The 23612-nt window shown below is 34.7% G+C and overlaps 2 protein-coding genes and 1 pseudogene across 4 annotated transcripts in view; 2 read left to right on the top strand and 1 right to left on the bottom strand.

The window, feature by feature from the left end:
• Window positions 1-626: 626 nt before the first annotated feature.
• On the top strand, window positions 627-23337 carry LOC145292901 (uncharacterized). 3 transcript variants are annotated; one of them, XM_080139039.1, is made up of 2 exons: window positions 627-2169; window positions 22364-23337. In XM_080139039.1, the coding sequence occupies exon 1, from the start codon at window positions 872-874 to the stop codon at window positions 1394-1396; it is 525 nt and encodes a 174-aa protein (XP_079995165.1). In that variant the 5' UTR covers window positions 627-871; the 3' UTR covers window positions 1397-2169; window positions 22364-23337. The 3 variants fall into 3 exon arrangements, with proteins under 3 accessions (XP_079995165.1, XP_079995162.1, XP_079995164.1); XM_080139036.1 differs by having other exon boundaries at window positions 627-3108; XM_080139038.1 differs by having other exon boundaries at window positions 627-3165.
• Window positions 6714-6832, top strand: LOC145293612 (5S ribosomal RNA; annotated as a pseudogene).
• LOC145292899 (uncharacterized) overlaps window positions 13632-23612 on the bottom strand; it is a 104533-nt gene continuing 94552 nt past the window's right edge. Inside the window, exon 10 of the mRNA XM_080139034.1 lies at window positions 13632-14218. Coding sequence (XP_079995160.1) covers window positions 14145-14218 — 74 coding nt within the window. The 3' untranslated portion in view covers window positions 13632-14144. The remainder of the gene's footprint in view (window positions 14219-23612) is intronic.

The raw sequence follows: 23612 nt of genomic DNA, 5'->3' as shown, positions 1-23612 counted from the left end.
AGGGTGATCCTGAGAATGAAAGTCGGTTCCTATTTTTACAGTCAAAACGATTTGGAATGTAAAAGAAAATTAAACCCGTTTTCAAAATTCAGACCCAGCCCCTTCCTCTCACCCATACGTTTGTTTTGTACCAATAATAATGTAATTGTTGAATGCCTCTTCGACTCTACCTGTCGCTTCGTATGTAACGCTTACATTTGAAATAATATGTTCGTTTGTCTGTCACGCTTTAGGTTAAAATAGCGTTTCCATTGCTAAATGCGCAAACTCGATGGATGTATGTTTAAAATATGAGTTATTTTTTCGTTCATTATTACTCTTTTTTTTTTTTTTAGCCTAAAGGGAAATAACCCACATTTACCCGGAAGAACTATTATATGCTGATATCGTAAAATGGCAACTTTTCGTCAAATATTCTCTTAGCCAAACTTCTACTTCGTTTTTATAAGTTTATTATTATTCTCTTTCTTTTTTTACTCTTTACGCGTTTAGTAGTATCTGCATTTCGTTATTTTCTCTCATATTCTTTCTCAACTTTCCTTTCTTTTCCTTTTTTCACCGAACCTGGTTCTTTCTTTCTTTCTTTTCTTCTTCTCTCACGATCAGTTTCCAACTTTTTCGGCTTCCTTCTACGTCAGTCGGGTTTGCGCGCTGTGATAGGGCTGGTAAACAAGCAGGCGGAGTCGTTGTCGTCGTCGTCGTAGCCGTGAGGTCGGGCGCTTAGATTCAAGATAGGCAAAGCGGATTTTTTAGCTCACTTCTCTGCAGTAACCGAGTGGTATACACAGCAGCCCTTAGCGTCTCCGCTGTTTTGAAGTCAATACTTCTATTCGCTTTTACGTGAAAACTACAAACAACCAACAAGTTAGCCATGGATCGCGAAACATGTTTGAAAAAGATGCAGGCCATCAGGACGGCCAAAGAGATCGCCCTGGACAAAGTGGAGACCATCGAGGAGAAACTGAAGGTTACTGAAACGGAGAGAGTCCGTCTGGACGAAGAGCTCAACTGGCTGCAAAAGAAACACTCAAACTTGCAACAGGAGCTGGACAACGTCAACAATGACCTGTCCAAAGCCCAGGACATGATGCACTACGCAGAGGAGCGGGTATCTCTCAGTGAAACCGAGATCCAGAATTTGCACAGAAGGATCCAAATGTTGGAACACGAGTTGGAGAGGAGCGAGGACGCCCTTACCCAAAAGAAAAGCGAGGAGATGACCAACCAGGAAAAACTGAAGGAAGCCGAAATTAGGGCCACGAACGCCGAGAGGGCCGTCACCAAGTTGGAAGAAGATCTGGAAAAATTAGAGACATCCCTGGCCGAGGAAAAGGAGAAATACAACACACTCCTTAAAGATTTGGATGATGCTTATAATGACGTAGCTCTTTATTAGGGACAGAACTAAAACTAAAAAATATGAACAAAATTCGACCCACGTCACAACCCCCTCTCTCTCTCTCTCTTTCTCTCTTTTTCTCTCTCTCTCTTCTTGTTATAGAATTATCATATTTATAAACATCCTTATAAAATTTCAAGAAAAATTATGAATATATATATATATATATATATATATATATATATATATATATATATATATATATATATATATATATATATATCAGAATTTTAACAGAGGTAGTAAAGAAGGGGGAATCTATCTACGTAGAAAATAAGAATAAGTAAATAATCCATTGTTAACGATTACTTAATTATAGCCAAATACAGACGCTGCCTTCACGACGATAAATCACCATTCAAAATACAATTCGAAACATTTGCCTGCACTATTGACGATTTTTCTAATCATTGGCAACTGATTGTTTTTTTTTGTTTTGTTTTTTTTAAGTCAGTATAAAACAATTTTTTTATTATTTTTATTAATCTTGAGTCTCTTAAAGAAAGTAACATTTGATATTTGGAGGAATGATTAAGTATGTTGAAAAACACAAAGCTTATTTCCGTCTGACAACTTGCTCCACTGAAAATGGAACGAGCAAAGTTATTACGTTGATCGTCACATCAAATTTCGAAGGAAATTTTTTTAACAACAACAACAACAACAGATTTTCCAATAAAAAGAAAGAAAGAAAAAAAACAAGAAACTTATCTAGGAATGGAAACTGGATCGCAAGGAAAAAAAAAACAACAGTTTTAGAGGCTAAACAGGTAAACATTTTTCCATTTGATTAATGCGTGATATATTTGATGTATTGCAAAAAAAAAAAAAAAAAGAAATAGACGACATAAACGAAAAATCATTCCTACATAAAAAAACAAAATGTCTAACATTTGCAAACTCAAGAGTAAGGACAGTATATTTAATATACCTGCATGAATATATATATATATATATATATATATATATATATATATATATGCAAACCATCAAAACACTGCAATACAACATATTCAAAATATATTTGTATTAAGCTTTCATTCAGTTACCAGCTAAAGGAATAAATGAACTAGATTGACAATCTTTTTTCCTTTTAAGTATATCTATTTATTTACGAAAGTTTTCTGTCATTTTTAATCGGCCAAGCAGGAAAGCAAAAGTAGCTCTCCGATGTCGGAGGAGAGAAAATTCGCACTTTACACCGCACACATATATTTGAATAATATGTTTTTCCTACTCTGTTGTGTTAAAAAAATCTACTTGATACGCATTTATGACGTGCGCACGTTTTCTTTTCTTCTTTCTAAATAATTATATGTCCGTGCAACTTTGATAAGACAGCGAATTCGTTCAAAAATTAGTTTTTGGACCAGAGAGACACCGCCCATTGGGCGTTTTTTTTTTTTTTTTTTTTTGCTTGCTTTAAAACGTGTGTCTCGAATATCGAAAAAATATTCAAAACTGCAGAAAAAACGGTCAACAATTCGGAATTACCGATGTTTGCTGATAAATGTGGATTACGAGGGAAAAAAAAGCGCAAAGTTTATTCAATTAAAAAACAAAGGAGTGTTGTCTGAATTTAAAGAAATAATATTTCTTGAAAAAGGCGTCACAATCGCAAAGAACCTACGCGAAACTGAAGAACAGAGGAACTGTCGTACAAGTCATTCTCGGGACAGTTTCACGGCGACGAGAGCCAAGTCCAGAATGTATCCTTTTTCTATTTACCAAACGGAAAAGAATAGTTTGGCAACTTTTGTTTTAATGTTAGTTTCTTTTGTATTGTCACTTTTAAAATTCTATTTGTTTATTTTTATTTTTTTTTTTTTTTTTGCATTTTTATTGTCACTTAAATATTTTTGTTGTTTGTATGTTGATTTCTATAATATATGCCCCTATTTACCTGCTCCCCACAAGGACGGACAACTGATTCGTATTTAGTATGAGGAAAACTCAGCTTCCCAAAAAGTGTACTCTGCATTTAGTCAAAAATAAAAATGTTTGAGTCTAGCAGGATTTCTCCTTCATTAACTAAAGACAGAAAATATGGAGTGTAATTTATTAAACTGGATTCTTCTACAATATTTAACTAATCAAACCGACGTTTGCCAAACTAAACCTAAAATTTAAGTTAAGGTTAGTTTAAGATGAAGATTAAGGTTAGTACGGAATAATTGCATTGAAACATCAGTTCTCGTTACCAAAGTTAAACAATGGGGAGCTTGTCCAGTACTATATGGGTAACCATTTGAGAAAGTTAGGAGCTGTTTGTCATCTCATGAAAAACACATGTGGTTGTGGACAGTTTATGAATTTTATATTCCCTATAAACCTCCTTCTTCGGAGAAAACCATAATAACTCCCCCAGGGCTAATACCACACTAGATATAATCGGTTCGGTATTAAGGTGATGTTAGAGCTACTTTGAAGTAAGGAGAATAATAAAACGGTTCGGTTTAAATTCTGTAGAAGTACCCTAAACTCCGTTCTTACCCAACTAATATTATAAAATCATGTTAGATATGGCGTTGCTGGTGCTATGGCTTTTACAAAATAGCAAACCTTAGTAACTTATTTTCAGGAAACAAATATAACAAATAACCCTTTCCCTACAAATACATAACAAAAGCCGAAAAGGCAGATTCTATTTAAATTCTAATAAGTCGACAAATTCTAGGTTAAATACATCAAAGGTTATTCATTCATAAAAATTTATTAAAATCTAAATCGGTTTTATGTTTTCCGAGTATTGAGTACATTTTTCGGATACTAGTTATTTCTGCAACTGTCTAATTCATTCTTTTTCAGTGTGTTTTAATATATATATATATATATATATATATATATATATATGTACTAGTGTGTGTCTGCGTGCGTCTATAAGTGTATGTGTGTGTTACAGAAGACCAGAACAATATCGGTACCGTCGGTTTTTAATCTAAACAAAGAAGACCTATAACTGATCTTCTACGCCAAAGTCTCTTTGGCTTCTGTTTATATCCCCCTCTCACTGGAATTTGAAACTGATGATACCGATGTTGTACATCTCTCTCTCTCTCTCTCTCTCTCTCTCTCTCTCTCTCTCTTTCTCTCTCTACACACACGCATATATATATATATATATATATATATATATATATATATATATATATATATAGTCTTTGAAGTTTTTAACCTTTAAAACTATACAAAAAAATATTTTTTATCATTCGTTAGAAAACCATCAAGTCAGTAAGTCATTTAATCACCTGCAATCCCTGCATCAACTCGCTCTCGAATTTACTATAATACCAATAATTTATTTTTCAAAGGATCATCAGTTGTTTACCATGAAACACTGTTTCGGGGATTTAAATATATATATATATATATATATATATATATATATATATATATATATATATATATATATATATTACGGTCCTATCTTTTAATTTTCCTTTAATAATCAAGTACTCTTACGGAGTTTTCTCCCACTAACGTTTTATATATATATGTATGTGTATATATATATATATATATATATATATATAGGCATAAGCCTGACGAATTCTCACGAGAATGAAACACGGAATATTCTGTGTAGCTTAATTGCCATATATATTTTCATAGCTTACTACCTAGCTCTACCTATGTATTGAGCACTGTTGAAGTAAATATTGAAAAATTTACGCATAAAATTATATCTTCGTATATTAATTTATGTGATTAAATGAAGTAATCATATATATATATATATATATATATATATATATATGAGAAAATTTACTTTTTTTTCAATTTCCTTATCTTTGTTTTTGATGACGATGGGGCATCTTACCAGATGCCAAACATTCACCAGTTATTTTAGAGATTCTAATCGATAGATCTTTTTAGAATTCTGTGTGTGTTTGTTTGTCTTAAATATTTTATATGTAATTTACCTGTCAAAATGTGTTAGGAATCCATGGGATTTTTAATGTGTCTTGATTTTTGTAAAAAATAGATAAATAAGATTTAAGCAAATATTTTTAAATATAAATAAATAGCCATTGACAGAGATCAGTATATGCATCCATAACTATATAGTATCCAAACATATATGGGCATCGGTATATCGGTTATTCCAAATGTTATATAAATAAGCATACTTAACTATCTAAGGTTAAAGCTACGTACAGTTTATGAAGTGATAAAAGTCAGTCTAATATGAGTATGCATCCTTTCTTTGGTTTACAAGGAGCAATAAAATGTAAGGTGGACTCCCTCTAACGTGCTAGAAAATTACTCCCACTAGAGAGTATACTACATCTCTACAAAGCTACAATTCGCGCATGCATGGAATATTGTTGCCACATCTGGGATGGTGCATCTACCACTAGTATCTCCCTCTTAGACAATGTCTAGAAAATAGTCTTAAATCTAATAGGCCCCTCACTATCGGCCAATTTCTAAGTACTTTAATAGAAATTTACTCTGAACTCCCGATAATTGTGCTCCCCATTGACATACATACGCCCGGCAAGTAGCAAAATCCTACTGTTTCGCTGTGTAGGTCACTAGATGTCGGAAAGCCTTCTATTCTCAGTTTCTTCCCTCGGACTGCTGGACTTTGGAATTCTCTCCCTGTTTCCTGCTTCTCTGACTGTACTAATCTGAAGTTTAAATGTCATGTGAATAGACATCTAACTACTCAACTTCCCACAGTCCCCTGTTAGACACGGTCCTAAAAAGTAACCTTTTACGTTTCAAGTAGCAATATGCCTCGGTTGGGGTGAAACAAGAGTAAAAAAAAGAAGAAAAAGAAAAAAAATTAACCGTCTTTTGTGTGCCGGTGTCGATTTCCTTGTTTCGCGCACGTTGTATTGCAATAAAACTCGTCTCGCCTGCGCCGCGTTATCGCCTGACAGATGATATCAATGAATGAGGAAATGATGCCGTCTATATTGCCCAACAATTGGATTGGGTTACAACGAAATTGCACTTGTTGTTATCTTCAGCTGTTGTTTCTCATTCATTCACTTTGAAGCACGTTCACTAATCGTAAAAACGTAGAGCGCCACCTTTGTACAAATACATATAAAGATATTAGGAGAATACCCGTCCCAGGACGGATAAAGTGAATTCCAAAAGCAGAACAGTTTTGCACCACTTTTATAGCCGCTTCCAAACTGTGCATAAGAAGATGGTTGGTAATCGTTCAGCAAAGAATGTGTTGGATTTATATAGTTTTTCCATTGTTGATTTATAATCCTTTCCACTTTACTATTTTGCTAATAAACGGGGAAGGACTTTTTATACTTTCTTCAAGCATATAAGGGAATAATAGTGTGCATTATACGGCATAATTCGCGTTGACATACCAGTTCCCGTTAGATCATTGAAGTTAAGCAACGTTAAGCCTGGCCAGTACTAAAATGGGTTACCATTTGGGAATTCCAGGTGCCGTATGTGCTCTCCGCTTATCTCGGCATTGTTTCCAGTCATCTAGCGCTTCTGCTTGCCACTGGACACAAGCAGTGTCGATTCAAGAGAGGTGCGGTAGGATTTTTGCGCAACTCTTGCCTCACAATTACATGCGCAGCTACCCTTACCACGGATATCCATTATCTCCTGAACGGAGGCATCGCTAGTGTGCAACCACCTTCTGTACCTAGTATTCCAAAACGATTACCCATTTAATTACTGACGAGGCCCAGTGTTGCTTAACTTCAGTGATTACACGGAAATCAATGTTTCATCATTACATTACTATAAGCTATATCACATTCGATACACGAGTATTTATTTAGACAACAAATATATGCACCATTCGGAACACATTTGTAAAACCTGTAAAGAAAGAACACATATTCGTCATACGTTTTGAATATTTTCATAAAATCTTCACATAAAGTTGTATGCAAATAAAGCAATTTAATTATAAATGTAATCTCAAGATAATTATATATATATATATATATATATATATATATATATATATATATATATATAGTGTATATATATGTGTATATATATGTGTATATATATATATATATATATATATATATATATATATATATATATATATATATATATATATATATATATAACGTGAAGTACATTTTATAGATGCGTTAAGGGCGGTCGCCAATAATGCGGATCCGACCTGATTCCGGACGTGTCGGGTTACCTCTTTGCAAGCGCTTAACTACGCACGTTGACATTATTAAAAATTTCTTTTTTGTTTGTGTGTGACAATTATACTTATAAAGACACATCAGCTATTGAGAATCATCGTTAATCCTCCCACGCTCTCATACAATACTCTCCCTTACATATACCATGCTTTTTACTCATAGTAAATTGGGTACTTTGAGAAAGGATTAACACATAAGCTATTACTAGAATGACTGATAGAGAACGCTTAAGCGGTTGCATTTAGCTTTCAATTAATGGTGCCTGCAGAATTTGCCAGAAGCCTTCGTTCTTTTGGTACGATTTCGATTCTCAGCAACAGTATACTTGTGAACTGGTGAGTCTAAACCACACTGATTAGTTGTAATAACAGCGAAACAAACGTCTGTGGATTTCTAATTGTTTATATATATATATATATATATATATATATATATATATATATAATCATACAGTATATCGATACTCTTTAATGAGCCGTTCCATATAAGTTAATAAATTTACCGAATTTCCATTACTAACGATTACTATATTGTCCAATTTCTTCTGTATACTCTTTAACCCTTATCCTTGAGTGGCCTCTTAGCCTTGATAAGTGGTGATGCCTATGTAATATATATTGTTGGTAACAAAATAATTTATATATTGAGTAAAGAAAAATATTGCGTTCACTGGGAAAAAAACAAAAAAAACTATATAGTTGAATATAAATTAGTCAAATTCCACTTTCAGCCCCACGCGTCGGGAGGTCAAGCGCCATAATGAATTGCTGCTATTTGTGATTATTATTTTTTTAAAATAATTTAACTCCTTCCAACTGTTCCAATATTGTTCTTATTAAATATCCCCCTTGTTTATATATATCAGTAAGGATAATGTTAAATATTCAATATTGAAAAATATTACGCTAATAGAAATAACGTGTATAGATAAAATTCTACTTTAAGCTCCATGCTTTGGTAAATGAACACAAAAATTGAAGAAGCAAAAAATTTTTGTAAACTATCTTTTATGAATATTGTTATTAAGTAACTAAACTTTTTAGTTCGTCAAAAACTGGCCAAAGTTATTGCCTGTTGACCTAGAATGAGTGTTTTATACCAAATTGATAGATTAATATGGTTAAATCTGTGTTCATTATTGCATTAAATACTAATGCCTATTAATTCTTAACTGTGCATAGAACGGATACCATAATAATTATTTCGCTGCACCTTATCATAACAAAGGTCTATACAAAATTTCAGCCAGAAAACATTGAACGGACAGACAGACAAAGAGAAATATAATAGAGATACCCTCTAAAATATATAAGAAAGAAAATTATCGTGTTGTAAAGAAAGCGTTCTGTATTCATAAAATGAAATCAATGCTAGTGTAGTATCTAAGCTGTTTTCATGGGACCATCATCCCATGTATTACCTCCTTAATTTGATGGATCATTCGGCATGATTCTATCCTTTTAAGCATTACCGCTCTTTTTTTAGGGGGGGGGTTAGTGTAGTACATTTTTTGTACTCATAATACTAACCTCCCAGGGATCACATTTTTTATTTTGGTGGGGGGGGGGTAATATATTAAAAAAAATATGCGTCACATACTTTCTCTACTTTTAGTAATACATTACGGACACTTAATAATATACATTGCTTTCCTATCACCATTAAGAATATGTTACGAATGGCAATATAGAATTACAAAAATGTTTTCCTCGTTATAATGAAATTGTAAGGTAAAAACAAACAACAATTTAGACCAACGAATGAAAATGTTTCTTCGTTTTAAAGATGTGCGGATCACGTGACAAAGGCGTGTTTCATTGGTTGTTAAATTTTATAGCGAGTGATTTTATGCTGAAATGATTCATATTTTTATAAGATTGTTCTGTAGATGATTGCGAAGATATTTTTTCTCACATAAAGCACCCGATCTTCCCCAAATAGTCACGTTTTTAGTGCGAGCTCAGACTCAACGTCATTTACGTTTGGTGAACTTATGAACACTGATTCGTTAACATGATTATTTCAGTGATGATAGAAAAGTAGATTGATATTAAATGTGTACTGTACTTTAAATTAATACACATGTAGACTCAGTGAAACCAATAATTTGAAAGTTTCTTCGTCAAGGTAACTATGAACTTTGGTGGTATCTGCTATCTATACGCTCTTGTGAGCGCAATATCTTCTACAGTTAGCGTGATCTGATGTAAACATTTAATTCCTTTTTTTAAAACATTTACACGTTTAATAAACGAAAGATATTGTAGAAATTGAATTTAACTTGAAAATCCTATCAGTGACCAAAACTCTATTCAAACTAAAACGAATCTGCCAGTAGATTGTATGCACAAACATGTACGATTTCGACATGAAAAGGTTCAAGATGGCTGACATTCCGTAAAACCCAACAACATTAAAAAGATTCAAAGATATCTCAATCCGTTTGTGATGGAGCTTGATACACAGTTTTAGCAGTTGTGCAAAAATCAGGTCGTATTCTTATTAAATCGATTATTTTTTATATTTTTCATCTTTTCTTTTGACTTAGTGACATTTCTAAGAAACAAGGACTATTTCCAACAGTAATCCCTCTTATAAATATCAGATTTTATTTAATAAGAGACATATTTTTGTATGCACCGGTTCTTATTTCGGTTTTCTGACAAATGCATTTCGATGAGATAATTGACATAATTCTTTAGAGTTTTGACCAATCGCTGCGCTTGTTCTGAATTAGTCGTGGAATAGCATTTCACTGTTGCGTACTTCTTTCCATGATACAACTTCTTGTATACGTCAGCCTAACTTCTAACTTAAGCTTTAATGGAAAATCCAATTTTTGTCGCTTCACTAATTTTTCATTTTTGGTCTTATTTTCAATCACCTAACCCCTACTCTTGCTCCATATATATTTAATTTATTTTCAAATTCATTTTTGATCGCACTTTATTAAAATGATTAATTGTAGGTGTAGACTGCTTTATATACTTAAAAAAAATCCCAGCAAAAACCTACCACGCAGCCTTGGTTCTCTCCAGAATGTGCTGCTGTCATTGCGCACAGAAATCACTTTTTCCATTGCTTCCAATCTAATATATGTACTGAGGCTAAAACGGCTTTCAGGACTGTCAGCAACCACTGTAAACGAGTAATAAAGAACGCGATAGAGTTGTATGCTAAATTCATTAAGTTCAAAGTAGCTGAGCAGCGGCTTTGTTCCCACCAATTTTGGCAAATAGCAAACAGGGTCCTGAACAGAAGCGTGTGCTCTATCTCAATCACCAATGGACCTGAGGTAATCTCATCAGCATCGGACAAAGCCAAACACTTTGTCAAGAGCTTTGCAGCTAATTCTACCCTATGCGATCAAGACCTCCAGTACCCCCCCCCCGCCGTATTTCCTCTTGTATCTGAAAACACGCTATGCGACATACAAATATCTGTGCATGATGTTGTAAAGCTAATAAAAACCTTGATTCCAGTAAAGTAACTGGCCCTGACGTCATTCCAATTATAGTGCTGAAAAATCTTCAACTAGGACTAGCTCCCATACTTACAAAACCGTTTAAGCGTTGTCTTAAGGAAGGAGAATTGCTTCCCAGCAACGTGGAAAACGTCTTCAGTATGCTCCGTATTTAAGAATTCAGGTGATCGCTCATCTCCTTCTCAGTACAGACCTATAAGTTTTCTGTGCGTCATGAGTAATCTGTTGGAATCTGTGTTAACTAGAGAAGTAGTTAACCACCTCAACAAAAGTAACCCTTTTGGTAACATACAATATTATTTCTGTTTTATGAGATCTGCAGCAGGTATGCTAACAGTTATTTCAGAGGATTAGTGAATCTCTCGACGAAGGCTTCCTTTCTAGGGCAATTGCTCTTGACATATCAAACGCTTTTTATAGAGTATGGCATAAAGGTCTACTCCACAAAATGTACGGTATAGCTGTAAATGTCTTTTCAATTATTAAAACATTTCTCTGATAGGTTCATGAGAGTAGTTGATGGGTAGAAATCAGAAGCTCACTCTATTAATACTGGAGTCCTTCAAGGGTCCATCCTGGGCCCAACTCTTTTCAATGATCTCCTAAATCACATCCTAAGATCATTCGTAGACATTTTATGCTGACGACACTACCATCTATGCTAACAAATCAAAGGCTGTAAATGACAAAGTTCTCTCACATAATCTCTTCTCTGATCTTGAGCACGTGGAAAGAGATGGCTGATTAATTTTAATGCATCTTAAACCAAGCTTCTATCTTTCAGCCATCAACGCTCTAATCCCCATTTTGTATCAATTGACATGAATGGTTTTCTTGTTGGGAAGGATCCATGTTTTGACAAGCTTCTGGGCTTAACCTTTACTCCTGATCTGAAATGGAACACGTACATCAAATCCGTTGCCAAGGTCGCTGGAAAAATTGTGGGATCCTTCTACCGCTCTAGTAGATATCTCACTGCTTATGCAATTCTCTTCCTATATAAGAACCAGGTACGTCCAAGGATGGAATACTGTTGCCTTATCCTTCCTTGACAATATTAAAAATAGACCTCGTAGCCCTTTTCTCTTCCATTTACATGTCTAAATTGAACCTATTTATGCATATCGTCGTTGAGTCAGTTGATGCCTGAAATCGTACATGTGTTGTGCACGTCATGATTCTGGGGCCATAACTGCCACAGGTTGCTACCCATTAAGATGTTAAATACAAGTATATTCATAGTCTCTCGGTCATCATCATCACTTCAGATGAATCCGAAGGTGCTATTGTTTGCATTGGTTTTCCCGGTATTTCTCTAGTCGGAATTCGTTCTAGAAAGACCCAGTAATTACAGGAGGTACTACGGAAAGGTTGTCAATGTCCTAAGTGAAAATGATTTTATGGAAAAAACTAGATTCGAACTTGGAACATCCAAGTTGTCAGTTCGTGTCGTTAACCACTAGACAATCGTCACCTCCTATAATACTTAAAAAGAATTAAAGTATATTGTCCATTTGCAAAATAACCTTTCACGCAGGCATTACCATTGGGCAACATTATAGACTTAATATATGATATCCACTTCCATAGCAAAATTCGCAGGATATTTTTAGTAAAAGTATTAGTTGCGTTGGGTTTTATAACATTTCATCAACCTTTGGGACATTTTATGCCTAAATCATACATGTTTTTTCATTCGATTGATTTATAGATTAACTAGAAGATGTATCCGGCGTTATCAGGTATCAAGTTTAACGTTAAATTTCCTTAAAGAAAATGAAGTGAAAGAAAAAAAGGTGGGGGAAAAATGAGACATGTGCATGCGAGTATTATGTTTTTTCACTTCTTGTAAGTAAAAATACTCAGATCGAAACCAAAAAGTAAAGACAGTGAGTCACGTACGATAACCACTAGGCCAGATTTACACGTTTCAAAAAAAAGGTTTTCACCCCTACTTATTAATAACATAAAAAACGACTGTCATGTTTCTTGGCCGCGCATGTGCATTTGTGAAACAGTAGTCAAACAGGCAAAAAAAGGAATCACTCCCAAGTACCATTTTTTTTTCCATTTTGAGCCCTTAGAAACTCTTTTTCCGGATGAAAACAGATTAAAAAGCTTTCACATGTCTGAATACCCTATATACCAAATTTCAAGTCTCTAGAATAAAAAGTTCGTTGAGTATATAGGTTGAGAATTGTCCTCGCACACCCACACATTCACACGTTTATAAATATATAGATTTGAAATTTTCGTTGAAACAACACTTTGTTCATGTTTTTGTGTACAATTTATTTGTGGATTATTCTACGTTTGAATAGATATTTTATTAAGTACAGCATCTAGTCTTTTCAAATGGTTACCCATTTGAGTACTAGCCAAGCTCAACGTCGCTTAACCGGTGATCTTACGAGACTCGATGTGTCAACGTAGCCATATCTGCATCCTTTAATAACTGCAAAGATATATCAAAACTACTTGAAACCAACAAGAAAACTGAAAATAGAATGAAGCAAAAATTGAGCTTGCATGCCTAAAGTTATCAGATTAGGAAATGTTTAATTTTGTGAAATTTAAACTTTATTTAAATAAAAGTATTCGATTGGGCACATTTTTTTTTAATCCAAACAATTTTGTAATCTTTCGTCGCAGTGTATTTTATTAAACTTTTATAAAGTTTTATAAACAATAAAATAGTTATATATCATCTATACTATATGTTATGAAACTATTTGGCATACATCTCACCCACTATACAATAGGTAGGTATATTCATATATACAAGAGTCGTTCCAAAAGTAATTCATCGTATTTAAACTCCCTTCCCAAGTTGAGGAGCTACAAAGACGGGAGTGATACTATTAAAATGAGCGGCCTTTTTTCTTCGGAACTTATTTTTCTATGCAGTCATCACAATTCTTAAAGCGCTTTTGTCAGCGATGAGGTGATGGCTTTGCATGGGCGTTTTGTCACTCATATATTTGTCCCTACTTTGAAATCGACGAAGCCATCGCCTAATTCTGCTGACATCAAATTTATCGACTTTATAAACGTTCAACGCCGGTAGAGGTTGGTCGAGCCAATTTTTTCTGCATGGAGGAATTCAGTGACGGATCTCTGTTTCTGGCGCACGTCCATAACAGGGTTTGCTCTCTTCGTGTCTCACACCGTAAATAGCTGCAACAGAAAGATGAAAATTTCAGGTTATGAATGCATAAGTTCAGTCATCGTAACAATGCAATTTACAATTCTCTTTGATCCATTCGGACTGAATAAAAATAATAGGAGGTATTACTTTTGGAACGCCCTTCGTGTATAATATATATATATATATATATATATATATATATATATATATATATATATATATATATATATATATATATATATATATATAAAACACAGGTTCACAGGGAACATGAATTGGAACAAATACATCGAGAGCATTGCCAAGGCGGCTTCGAAGAAAGAGAACTCTCTCTCTCTCTCTCTCTCTCTCTCTCTCTCTCTCTCTCTCTCTCTCTCATACTAGAAAGTTACTCAGGCCTAAGAGTATCCCGTATCACTACAAGGTCACCATTTGCCTTTACATAGAGTATTCTTACCACATTTGGGTTTTTGCATCCGTTACTAATCTCACTTCTAGATAGTTCGAAAAAGAGTCGCCAATAAGCCCCGCACTGTCAACCAAATACCAACCTCTGTCCCATCAACGAAATACTGCATCGCTGTGCATATTTTGCGAGTATTTTAATGGGCGTAAAAATCCACCCCTACACTGTTGAGATTCCTAGATGCCCGAAAGCCTTCCATGCGAATAGTTTCTTCCTTTCGAACTGATACACTTTGGAATTCCCTCCCGGGTCCCTGATTCCCTGATTGTGCTGACATGCAGAAGTTCAAGTATAATGTGAACACGCTGCTCAACTCCCTACATAGTATCCCTGCAAATATGGTCCCAAATAGTAGCCCCCTACACCCAGGTGGCATTATGTCGTGTTTGGGATGAAAAAAGCAGTAAAAAAAAAAAAAGAAACAGCAGTGACAATTCCTGTTTATTTCTTTTTCGATCCATTTATTCGAGTTTGAGAGAAAGCGTTCTGCTCGAGTAAACACACGTAATTCACATAACGTTAATAGGTGGATGCGTTGATTGGATCAATCAAAAGTCATAACAAACTCATCTACAGATAAATAGTATATATCTATACTAGCATTTCATCCCGGCGTTGCCCGGGTGTTTGGATGTGTATGCTGAGCAAAACAAAAAAAAAAAGCGGTCAATTTTTTAACTTTGACCCCTATTATGACCCCTTAACATTTATTGTTTTGGGCTCAAATAAAGTTATTAAGTTATATCCATGTCCAAGGAACCTCTAAAATTTCAAGTGTTTAGACCTAAAATTGTCGGAGGAGTTTGGTAGAGTTCTCAAAGGTCAAATCGTTGAACTTTGACCCCTTAACAGCCATATTTCTGGCCGAAAATAGATTACAAAGATTTTTCCAAATCTCAATACCCTGTATATCAAATTTCGAGTCTGTAGACTAAAAAGTGACAGTTATTGTGTAGAGAAATGTACACACACAGACACGTTCACTTATATATATATATATATATATATATATATAGTCATCCACATACAGTACTGTCTCGCTGTTTCACAGCTCATCAGTGCGGCTAGACAGGCAACTACCTCAAGCCAGGATTGAAACCCGACCGTTTGTACGGCAGTCAAGGCTCCTAACCATTACGCTATTGGCGGTTGCTTGAACGAGTAGTGAGTTTAACGATGTTTTCATATCGTCCGAAATACCTCCGCTCGATTTGTTTACACAAAGTGCGTCGCTTATATGCTAATGGTAATTCGTGTTTCACTTCTCAATATGCTCAACTCAAGGTGAGGAGCATATATATATATATATATATATATATATATATATATATATGTCAACGTGATTATATATATATATATATATATATATATATATATATATATATATATAATCACGTTGACACACTGGTTCTCACCAGATCACCAACGTTAAGCAACAATGAGTTTGGCAAATATCGGATAGGTGACAATTTAGGAAATCTAGGCGCTATATGTACCACGCCGATGACGTAGAAGTTTCCATGTTGCTATCTGGAGGCGCGTTTAATTAATTGCGATAGATGTACCTCCAATTTCCGTTAAGAAACGCATCCAGGAGAACGAAAACTATGATGTAAAACCTTAGGTCCACTTCTGCTCTCTCTCTAGTGGCAGCAATTGCACCAACAAAGATCAGCAGTTAATATTTTTACCTTTAAACAGTTAGGTATGTTTATTTGTTTGTTTCTATAAGATTCACTCCTGCTCTAGTTAACAGATCGTTATACATTTCGGAACACAATTGCTAGTCCTTGTAGGTCCAACTGTGGGTTATATTTAGTTTAATTTAATTTTATGTAAACGTGGGCGAAAATCCTTCGTGAAAAATCAGAAAACACGTATTCTTGTTAAACATATTGAAAAGAAAGTTTGCTACCTAAATACGTTCAAAATTTGTATGGCTTACTACATTATTAACAGTATTTTATAGGTATTAATAATAATTTATGTTCTTCAAATTTTAGATTCTTTGGAATATTGTAACAAAATATATACTAAATCTCCCAATTGAAAGTTTAAATATACCAGATTTGCAATGAATTTGATCACATTATATCTTGATTTTAATCTTCGTAAGGGAATATTAAAATGGTGCAAAATTGTTTGGGGTGTTACTTTTACCTATCCTGGGACGAGTATTCTTCGTGTGCTCTATAAAAGTAACTATTCATTTAAGTAGCATTTGATTAAACTCTCAGGTAAAACCTACAATTTTTAATATCAAAGTGCATATGAGGCGCTGAATGTCATAACTCAGTAAGCGCCACAAACAAAAAACGGAGAAAAACGCTGTTAAAGTTTAATTTGGTGGGTATACTGTGCATTAGTCTTTTTTTACCCATTTTCCGGTCTGAATTCGACCATAAGTACTCTTGTACGTGATAGAGGAGGTTATGGGAAATAAAATGATATACTAACTTGATATTTTGCCCCGATGGCGCTTACCGAGTTATGATATTCCGCGCCTCATATATGATATTATTGGTTTGATGGTAAATTTGCTGCTAGGGGAAGAACAAAAGTTGAGAAGAAGGCCGAGATGAAAAAATATATATAAAAATTATTTTTGGCAAAAAAATAAAAATAAATAAATCCCAAGAAAGATTTAAACAGATTACGAGGAAAAAAAAAAAAAAAAAAAAAGATTATTATTAAAACCGAGAAAGTCCGGATGAAAAATCAGCTGCGAGAGAAATTTGAAACTCAACAGGTCATCTCCATTTTTGGAGAGAAACTCTCTCTTTCTACAGCTAGTTAATCGCACGGGAAGGGGTGTGGTTCGCACACACGCGCGTGTGCGTGTGTGTCTTTGTATTTAGCTTGGATAGTTGCTGTCTGTCTGTTACCACGGTGAAGGTATTTATAGACGTTGGCTGACAGCAAAACATGCCTCATGGGTTGGCATGCAGAGATGTTTTTCTTTTTAACCCTGATAACTTCCTTTTCCTTTTCTTTTTTATTATAGGCTTCCTACCTCTATTTCCTCTTCTTCGTCGCCGTTTCCTTTTAGGATAATCAGTCTGTAATAATTGCCTGCCGAAATTCTTCGTTGAAACGCTTCGCCCTGATGCCATCATCGCGGAGTTTATTTCTGTTCTTCCTTCTTATCTTTCTGACTTACCTCCCTTTCGTATCCACCTTTCATTACGACGACAACCCTAACCATAACCAAGATGTCAAGTACGTGAAGATGCCATTAGATCTAGCAAAGCTGATAAAGATAACAGAGAGAGAGAGAGAGAGAGAGGGGGGGAAAGATAGATAGATAGATAGAGAGAGAGAGAGAGAGAGAGAGAGAGAGAGAGAGAGAGAGATTTATAAAAAATGGATAGCCAGACATATACACATAGAAAATTAAGGAGAGGGGTATAAAGATATATATAGAAAAAAGGAATATGCACGCACAGAAAAACTGATGAGGAAAAGAATAGTAACATAGAAGGCGAAAGAGTCAAAAGAACTGATCGACAGAGAGAGAAAGAGGGGGGGGGAGAGAAAAATGAGAGAATGAGGAACGAAGAGTGCGGAAAATATTCGGATTGAAATGGATGGAGCGAAACAAACATAAACACTTATGGAAAAATAGAGTAGTGAGAGAGGTCTACCTTGCAGGTTTTGCATTTTCCTTTTGAGAAGTTTCAAGCTAATCGCTTAAGGTGCCCCAATCGGGGAATGGCGACGGGGTTGCTCAGGCATCTTTGTACGCAAAAGTGTTCTTCCTCTAGGGCACTGGCTTTTCAATCCCACGTCACATCGTCCCGATATGGGATGTAAACTTTGGGATTCCTTTCCGGTTACTTGCTTCCCTGACTGTACTGATATGCAGAAGTTTAAATGTAACGTAAACCAACATCTTGTTACTCTTTCCTAGGTATGGTCTCAAATGGTCCTTTACGATATGCCTGTTTAAAGGTGATCCTGAGTATGTATGTATGTATATATATATATATATATATATATATATATATATATATATATAATCTCGCTGCTCAACTCTCCACACTCTCTTGTTAGATATGATCCTAAATAGTATCCCTTTACGCGCAAGTGGCAATATACCTTGTTTGGGGTGAAAAATGAGTTTTAAAAAACGACTGATAAATAATATTTTATATCCATTTGTAGATTTAATTTCCATTAATAAAAATAAATACGCGTACGTTGGAAATTTATCACACTTTTCAGTATCCTGTATTTCTACAACGTCACCATTCACCTATGCATGGAGCAGTCGCCAAACTAATATGTCCGGAACTGTCAGCTAGGCTTCAGCCTCTGTCTCATCCACGAAATATTGCATTCCTTTGACTGCTTTACAAGTATTTTAATGGTAGATGTTCCGACGAACTACAACCCCTTGTACCCACTCGAGGTAAATACCCCCGACGAACCCAACAAGCAGCAAAATCCCACCCTACAAAGTAGAAATCCCCAGATGCCAGAAAACCTTTTTGCTCTAATAGTTTCTTCGTTAGAACTGCTAAACTTTCCCTTCCGGTTTCCTGCTTCCTTGAGTGTACTAACATGCAGAAGTTCAAATGTAATGTAAAGAGACATCTGGCTGCTAAACTACGTAGATAATATCCCAGCAACTTATGTCCGAAATACTAGCCCCCTACATCAAAGTGCCTTGTTTGGGGAGAAAATGCAATAAAAACAAAAGCATTTGGACTGGTACACTAACCACTAGTCTCTCTCTCTCTCTCTCTCTCTCTCTCTCTCTCTCTCTCTCTCTCTCTCTCTCTCTCTCTCTCTCTTTTGGACAGAGTGCATAAAATGGTTTTTAACATGATAGGTCTCGCAGTGTCTTCAAAGCGTAAGTAACCCCCACCCACCTGACTAGCAACGAAATCCCACATCGTCACTGTAGATGTCCCAAAACCGAAAGATTTTCTATCCAGATCGACGAGATATGTCATAATATATGATTTTTCGGTTGAAATCAAACTCAAATAAATAGCGATAGTGACTGTGATCCAACGGGTCACGGGTATGTTTAACTACTTCCGCCAAAGAGGTTATGTTTTCGAGAGACTTTGTCATCAATGATTGTGTAAAACGTAGCGTTCACGTCGCTTAACGAATCGTCAGCAAACTTGATCAAAATAGTGGCAGCAAGTGATATCTTTATATCCCCCCCTCTTTAATTTTCTCGGTCTAAGTTGAAGTTAGTTTCAATTTAAAATACCAAGATCAAAAGTTAAAGTCTTAAAGTTAAAAGTCGCATTTTTGGCAATAGTTTGGGCTTTCTTCATCGTAATGACTCATTTTTTTGGCAATAGTTTGGGCTTTCTTCATCGTAATGACTCATTTTTTTGGCAATAGTTTGGGCTTTCTTCATCGTAATGACTCATTTTTTTGGCAATAGTTTGGGCTTTCTTCATCGTAATGACTCATTTTTTTGGCAATAGTTTGGGCTTTCTTCATCGTAATGACTCATTTTTTTGGCAATAGTTTGGGCTTTCTTCATCGTAATGACTCATTTTTTGGCAATAGTTTGGGCTTTCTTCATATTTGGTCCATATTGTAGCCATTGAAATTCCACACGTTATATTAAATTTAGACGAAATTTTAACTTCCGATTTTTCAAATTTGATGTATGGATCTGATGCTCTTTCATTAATACCATACAAAATTTCAGCCTGAGCAAATAAATCGTATTGGATTTATTAACGTTTCCATGGTAGATATTTACTTGCTGCCAACCTCAGCAAGATGTGACACAAAGTCAAAGAATAGAGATAATCAGTCGGGGCACTCTGGCCTAGCAAAAATTGACTGGTTATCCCCATCAGTATTCCCCGGTAGGTGCGCCTCACGTAACCAACGATAAACTTGACCTATCCGAAAGTTGGGTGGCAAGGCCTTGTATGATGGACCTCGTAGGTAATACCAAGGCGGTGTATCTCAGTCTGACAGATACTGGGCCAGTTCCGCCCCCCGCACCTGTCGTGCTGATTGTCAAGAATGGATTCTTGACTGGTATTTTTCTTCCCTGTTTCCAAACAGCCGAAGCAGCAACGAGACGCATCCCCATAATTTAAAGAACGGTATGACTTAGGAGAATCCTTCATACAATATCGAAACATAAGGCCGAGATAATACTTTGGGCCATCCTTACGATGTCAGGCGGATGTAGACAACTTCATGACTAACTTACATTCATGCCCCAGAATAAATTGTAGATACCATTTATAGAAGGTAAAAAGGGGCTCACTCATCCATAAAAGAAATATAAACGTAACAATGTTAGAAACGGGAGAACGCTTTATTTTTAAAGACGATTTTTTTTAAATGCTGGTGACTTTCATTCGAATAATTTTCTTTATTTATGACATATAAATATCTCCTTTTTTATATTATAATCAATGTTCAAGTTAGCTATACTATTCAGTATTCAAAATGACAAAGAAATATCATACATTATATTTTTCTGTACGAATGAGTTACCCGTTGTCAAAATTCAAAAGTTAATCGAGGATGAGAGTTGATTAGTTCGTCAGGTGGACGATAAAACAACACCTTGAGATGTGGAGGCTAGGGTTAGAGCTGGGCAGAATTGATTATTTAAGCGGACGGCTGCAACAAAAATTTGCTAACTATGAACTTTAAGACGAACGTGTTGTAGACAGTTGGGAAGCAGCCCAGTGGTATTGTTTCACACCTGTAATACTTGGAAAGAAACTTTGCTCATGGAAATTCCGTTTAGTTTTAGATCCACAAAAGAAAAATTTACACTTGTTGTTAGACGAGTTTTTTGTTGTGAATATTTTACAGAGGGCGAATAGCGATTGGAGCTCAGACGAGCATCTACCACGAAAATAACGATATAGTAGAGAAAGACGAGCAAATTCGCTTCTGTCGGGAAGAGGCTGAAGACAAAGGGACATCCCTCAGTAGATTTCGAAATCGATCCAGTACTCTGTAACAGCACCTCACATGTGTCAACAGTATTCCATCTTAGAACTATCTGATTTTTACATAGGTAGAAGATTGCGTCAGAAGTGAGATACTGTCTGGAACGATATAATGATCTAACCATTTTTTCCAGCAATCTTGCCAATAGATATAAGTCTTCCATGTCAGGTCTGAAGTAAAATTCATCACTTTATACCTTTATACGTGTATGTGTGTGTGTATACACACACACACACACACATATATATATACACACACACACACTTCAGAATAAAGTTATCCAACAAATCAACTGGTATGAAAACCTGTGATTATAGGTCTTGCAAAATATTATTGGGAGTAATATTCTATAAGGACAATCCCATCTAAATAAAAATTGCTCAATATACAAGATAGAGCAAATAGATCCTTTTCATTAACTTCCCTTGCTCTATGATATTTAAATGCTTAAAAAACTTTTAATTGTGATTTTCCATGTCTCACTGGCTTTAGCAAATAAGGTGTAAACCATTATAATTATTTGCTAATATTTTATCCTCTGAAGAGATGGTAGACATCGAAATCTTATAGGATAAGGAGCTATAATATGTCAAATGTATTCTTTGTTTTACATAGAATAATAAAAATCTTTTTATTTGAAATTTAACCATTTTACGTTTGTAAATTTATTGAATGACTAATATATATATATATATTTATATATATTCTTTTAAATTCATATAATCAAATTTTTCTTAACTCCTGATTCCAGCATGGCCACTTACTATCGACTTCAACTTCTCCTGTAGCCGATGAATACAACTGATATGAAACGCATCCCTGAAGAACCGATGACAAAAAGAAAGCTTGCAAAATTATGTCATCTTGAGGAGGAAAAAAAACGACGGCCGATTTCCCAGTTAAAAAAGACTGTTCAGCTTATTTCAACCCTGATTTTGTCATAAATTTTTATCGACGCCATTTTGAACGGCTTTCGAAGGGCGAGTACGAAAATCTGTGAAAAAAGTTGAAATTAAAAACCAACGGTCTTTTTAATTATTTATATTTTTATAACAATCACCATTCTTATAACAAAAACAAAATGGATGATGTTTTATTGTTTAGAAGATTCAGTTTTATTTCGTCTTTAACATATTTTTTTAAATTTTATGACGGCTATAATTTCCTTTCAAGAAATTTGATTTTTATACAAAACATCGAACACATATCAAACATCTGACACTAGATATGGTTTGTATTGGAAACATTCTTTTTTATCCGATCGAGTAAATTGTCCTAAAAATAAATATGAACACCGAAGTTTTTCAGCGGAAATTAATTTGAAAAAAGATTCTATGAATCGCTTATTGGTTGAGTGAAATCTAATTTTATATAAACAATAAATTGAGTTTTGTGTTAAATTAGAAAAAAAAAGAACCCCCTTCAGTAAGGTAAATAATTTACTTAAATTTAAACGAAATTGTATATGCTGGCTCGGATATCTCAACGAAAGATTAAACAGAAAAAAAAAAACGAAGAAAAAACCTGCTTGCTCTGCACATGCGCACGTAATGCTAACAAAATGGCTGCATTATTACCTTGACACATTAAAATAAATTTTGATGGTCTAAGTTTATTATTTATTGTTTTTTTTTTTTAATGAAGCATTTTTTTCTCCTGATTGGCAAATAAAGATCGACTGCCAAAATTGTATTCAATTGAATAAAAGAAAACGATCAATTTTTATTCAAACATATTTGTTTTTATTTTCTTTCCCTTATTTTGATACGTATACAAACACTTTTTTTAATAAATTTATTTCAGATTTTTTTAGATGAGGATATTGATAATTTGGACTATTCGGACTACTGTTTTTATCTTAAGTGTTATTCTCACAAGGATGTAATCTCTTACCTTATTCAGGTGTATCTTGTCGAACTCGGGAATCTACACGAAATTTCAACGGAATCATTTATTTAATTCACATGGATAGCATATTGTTCTGCACACCATAATCGGGT

The sequence above is a fragment of the Euprymna scolopes genome, chromosome 14 (assembly GCF_053919585.1).
Source record: "Euprymna scolopes isolate OS-2025 chromosome 14, ASM5391958v1, whole genome shotgun sequence".
In the NCBI taxonomy this organism is placed as follows: domain Eukaryota; kingdom Metazoa; phylum Mollusca; class Cephalopoda; order Sepiida; family Sepiolidae; genus Euprymna; species Euprymna scolopes.
The sequence above is the reverse complement of the archived record's forward strand: the minus strand, read 5'-3'. Positions and strand labels throughout refer to the sequence as shown.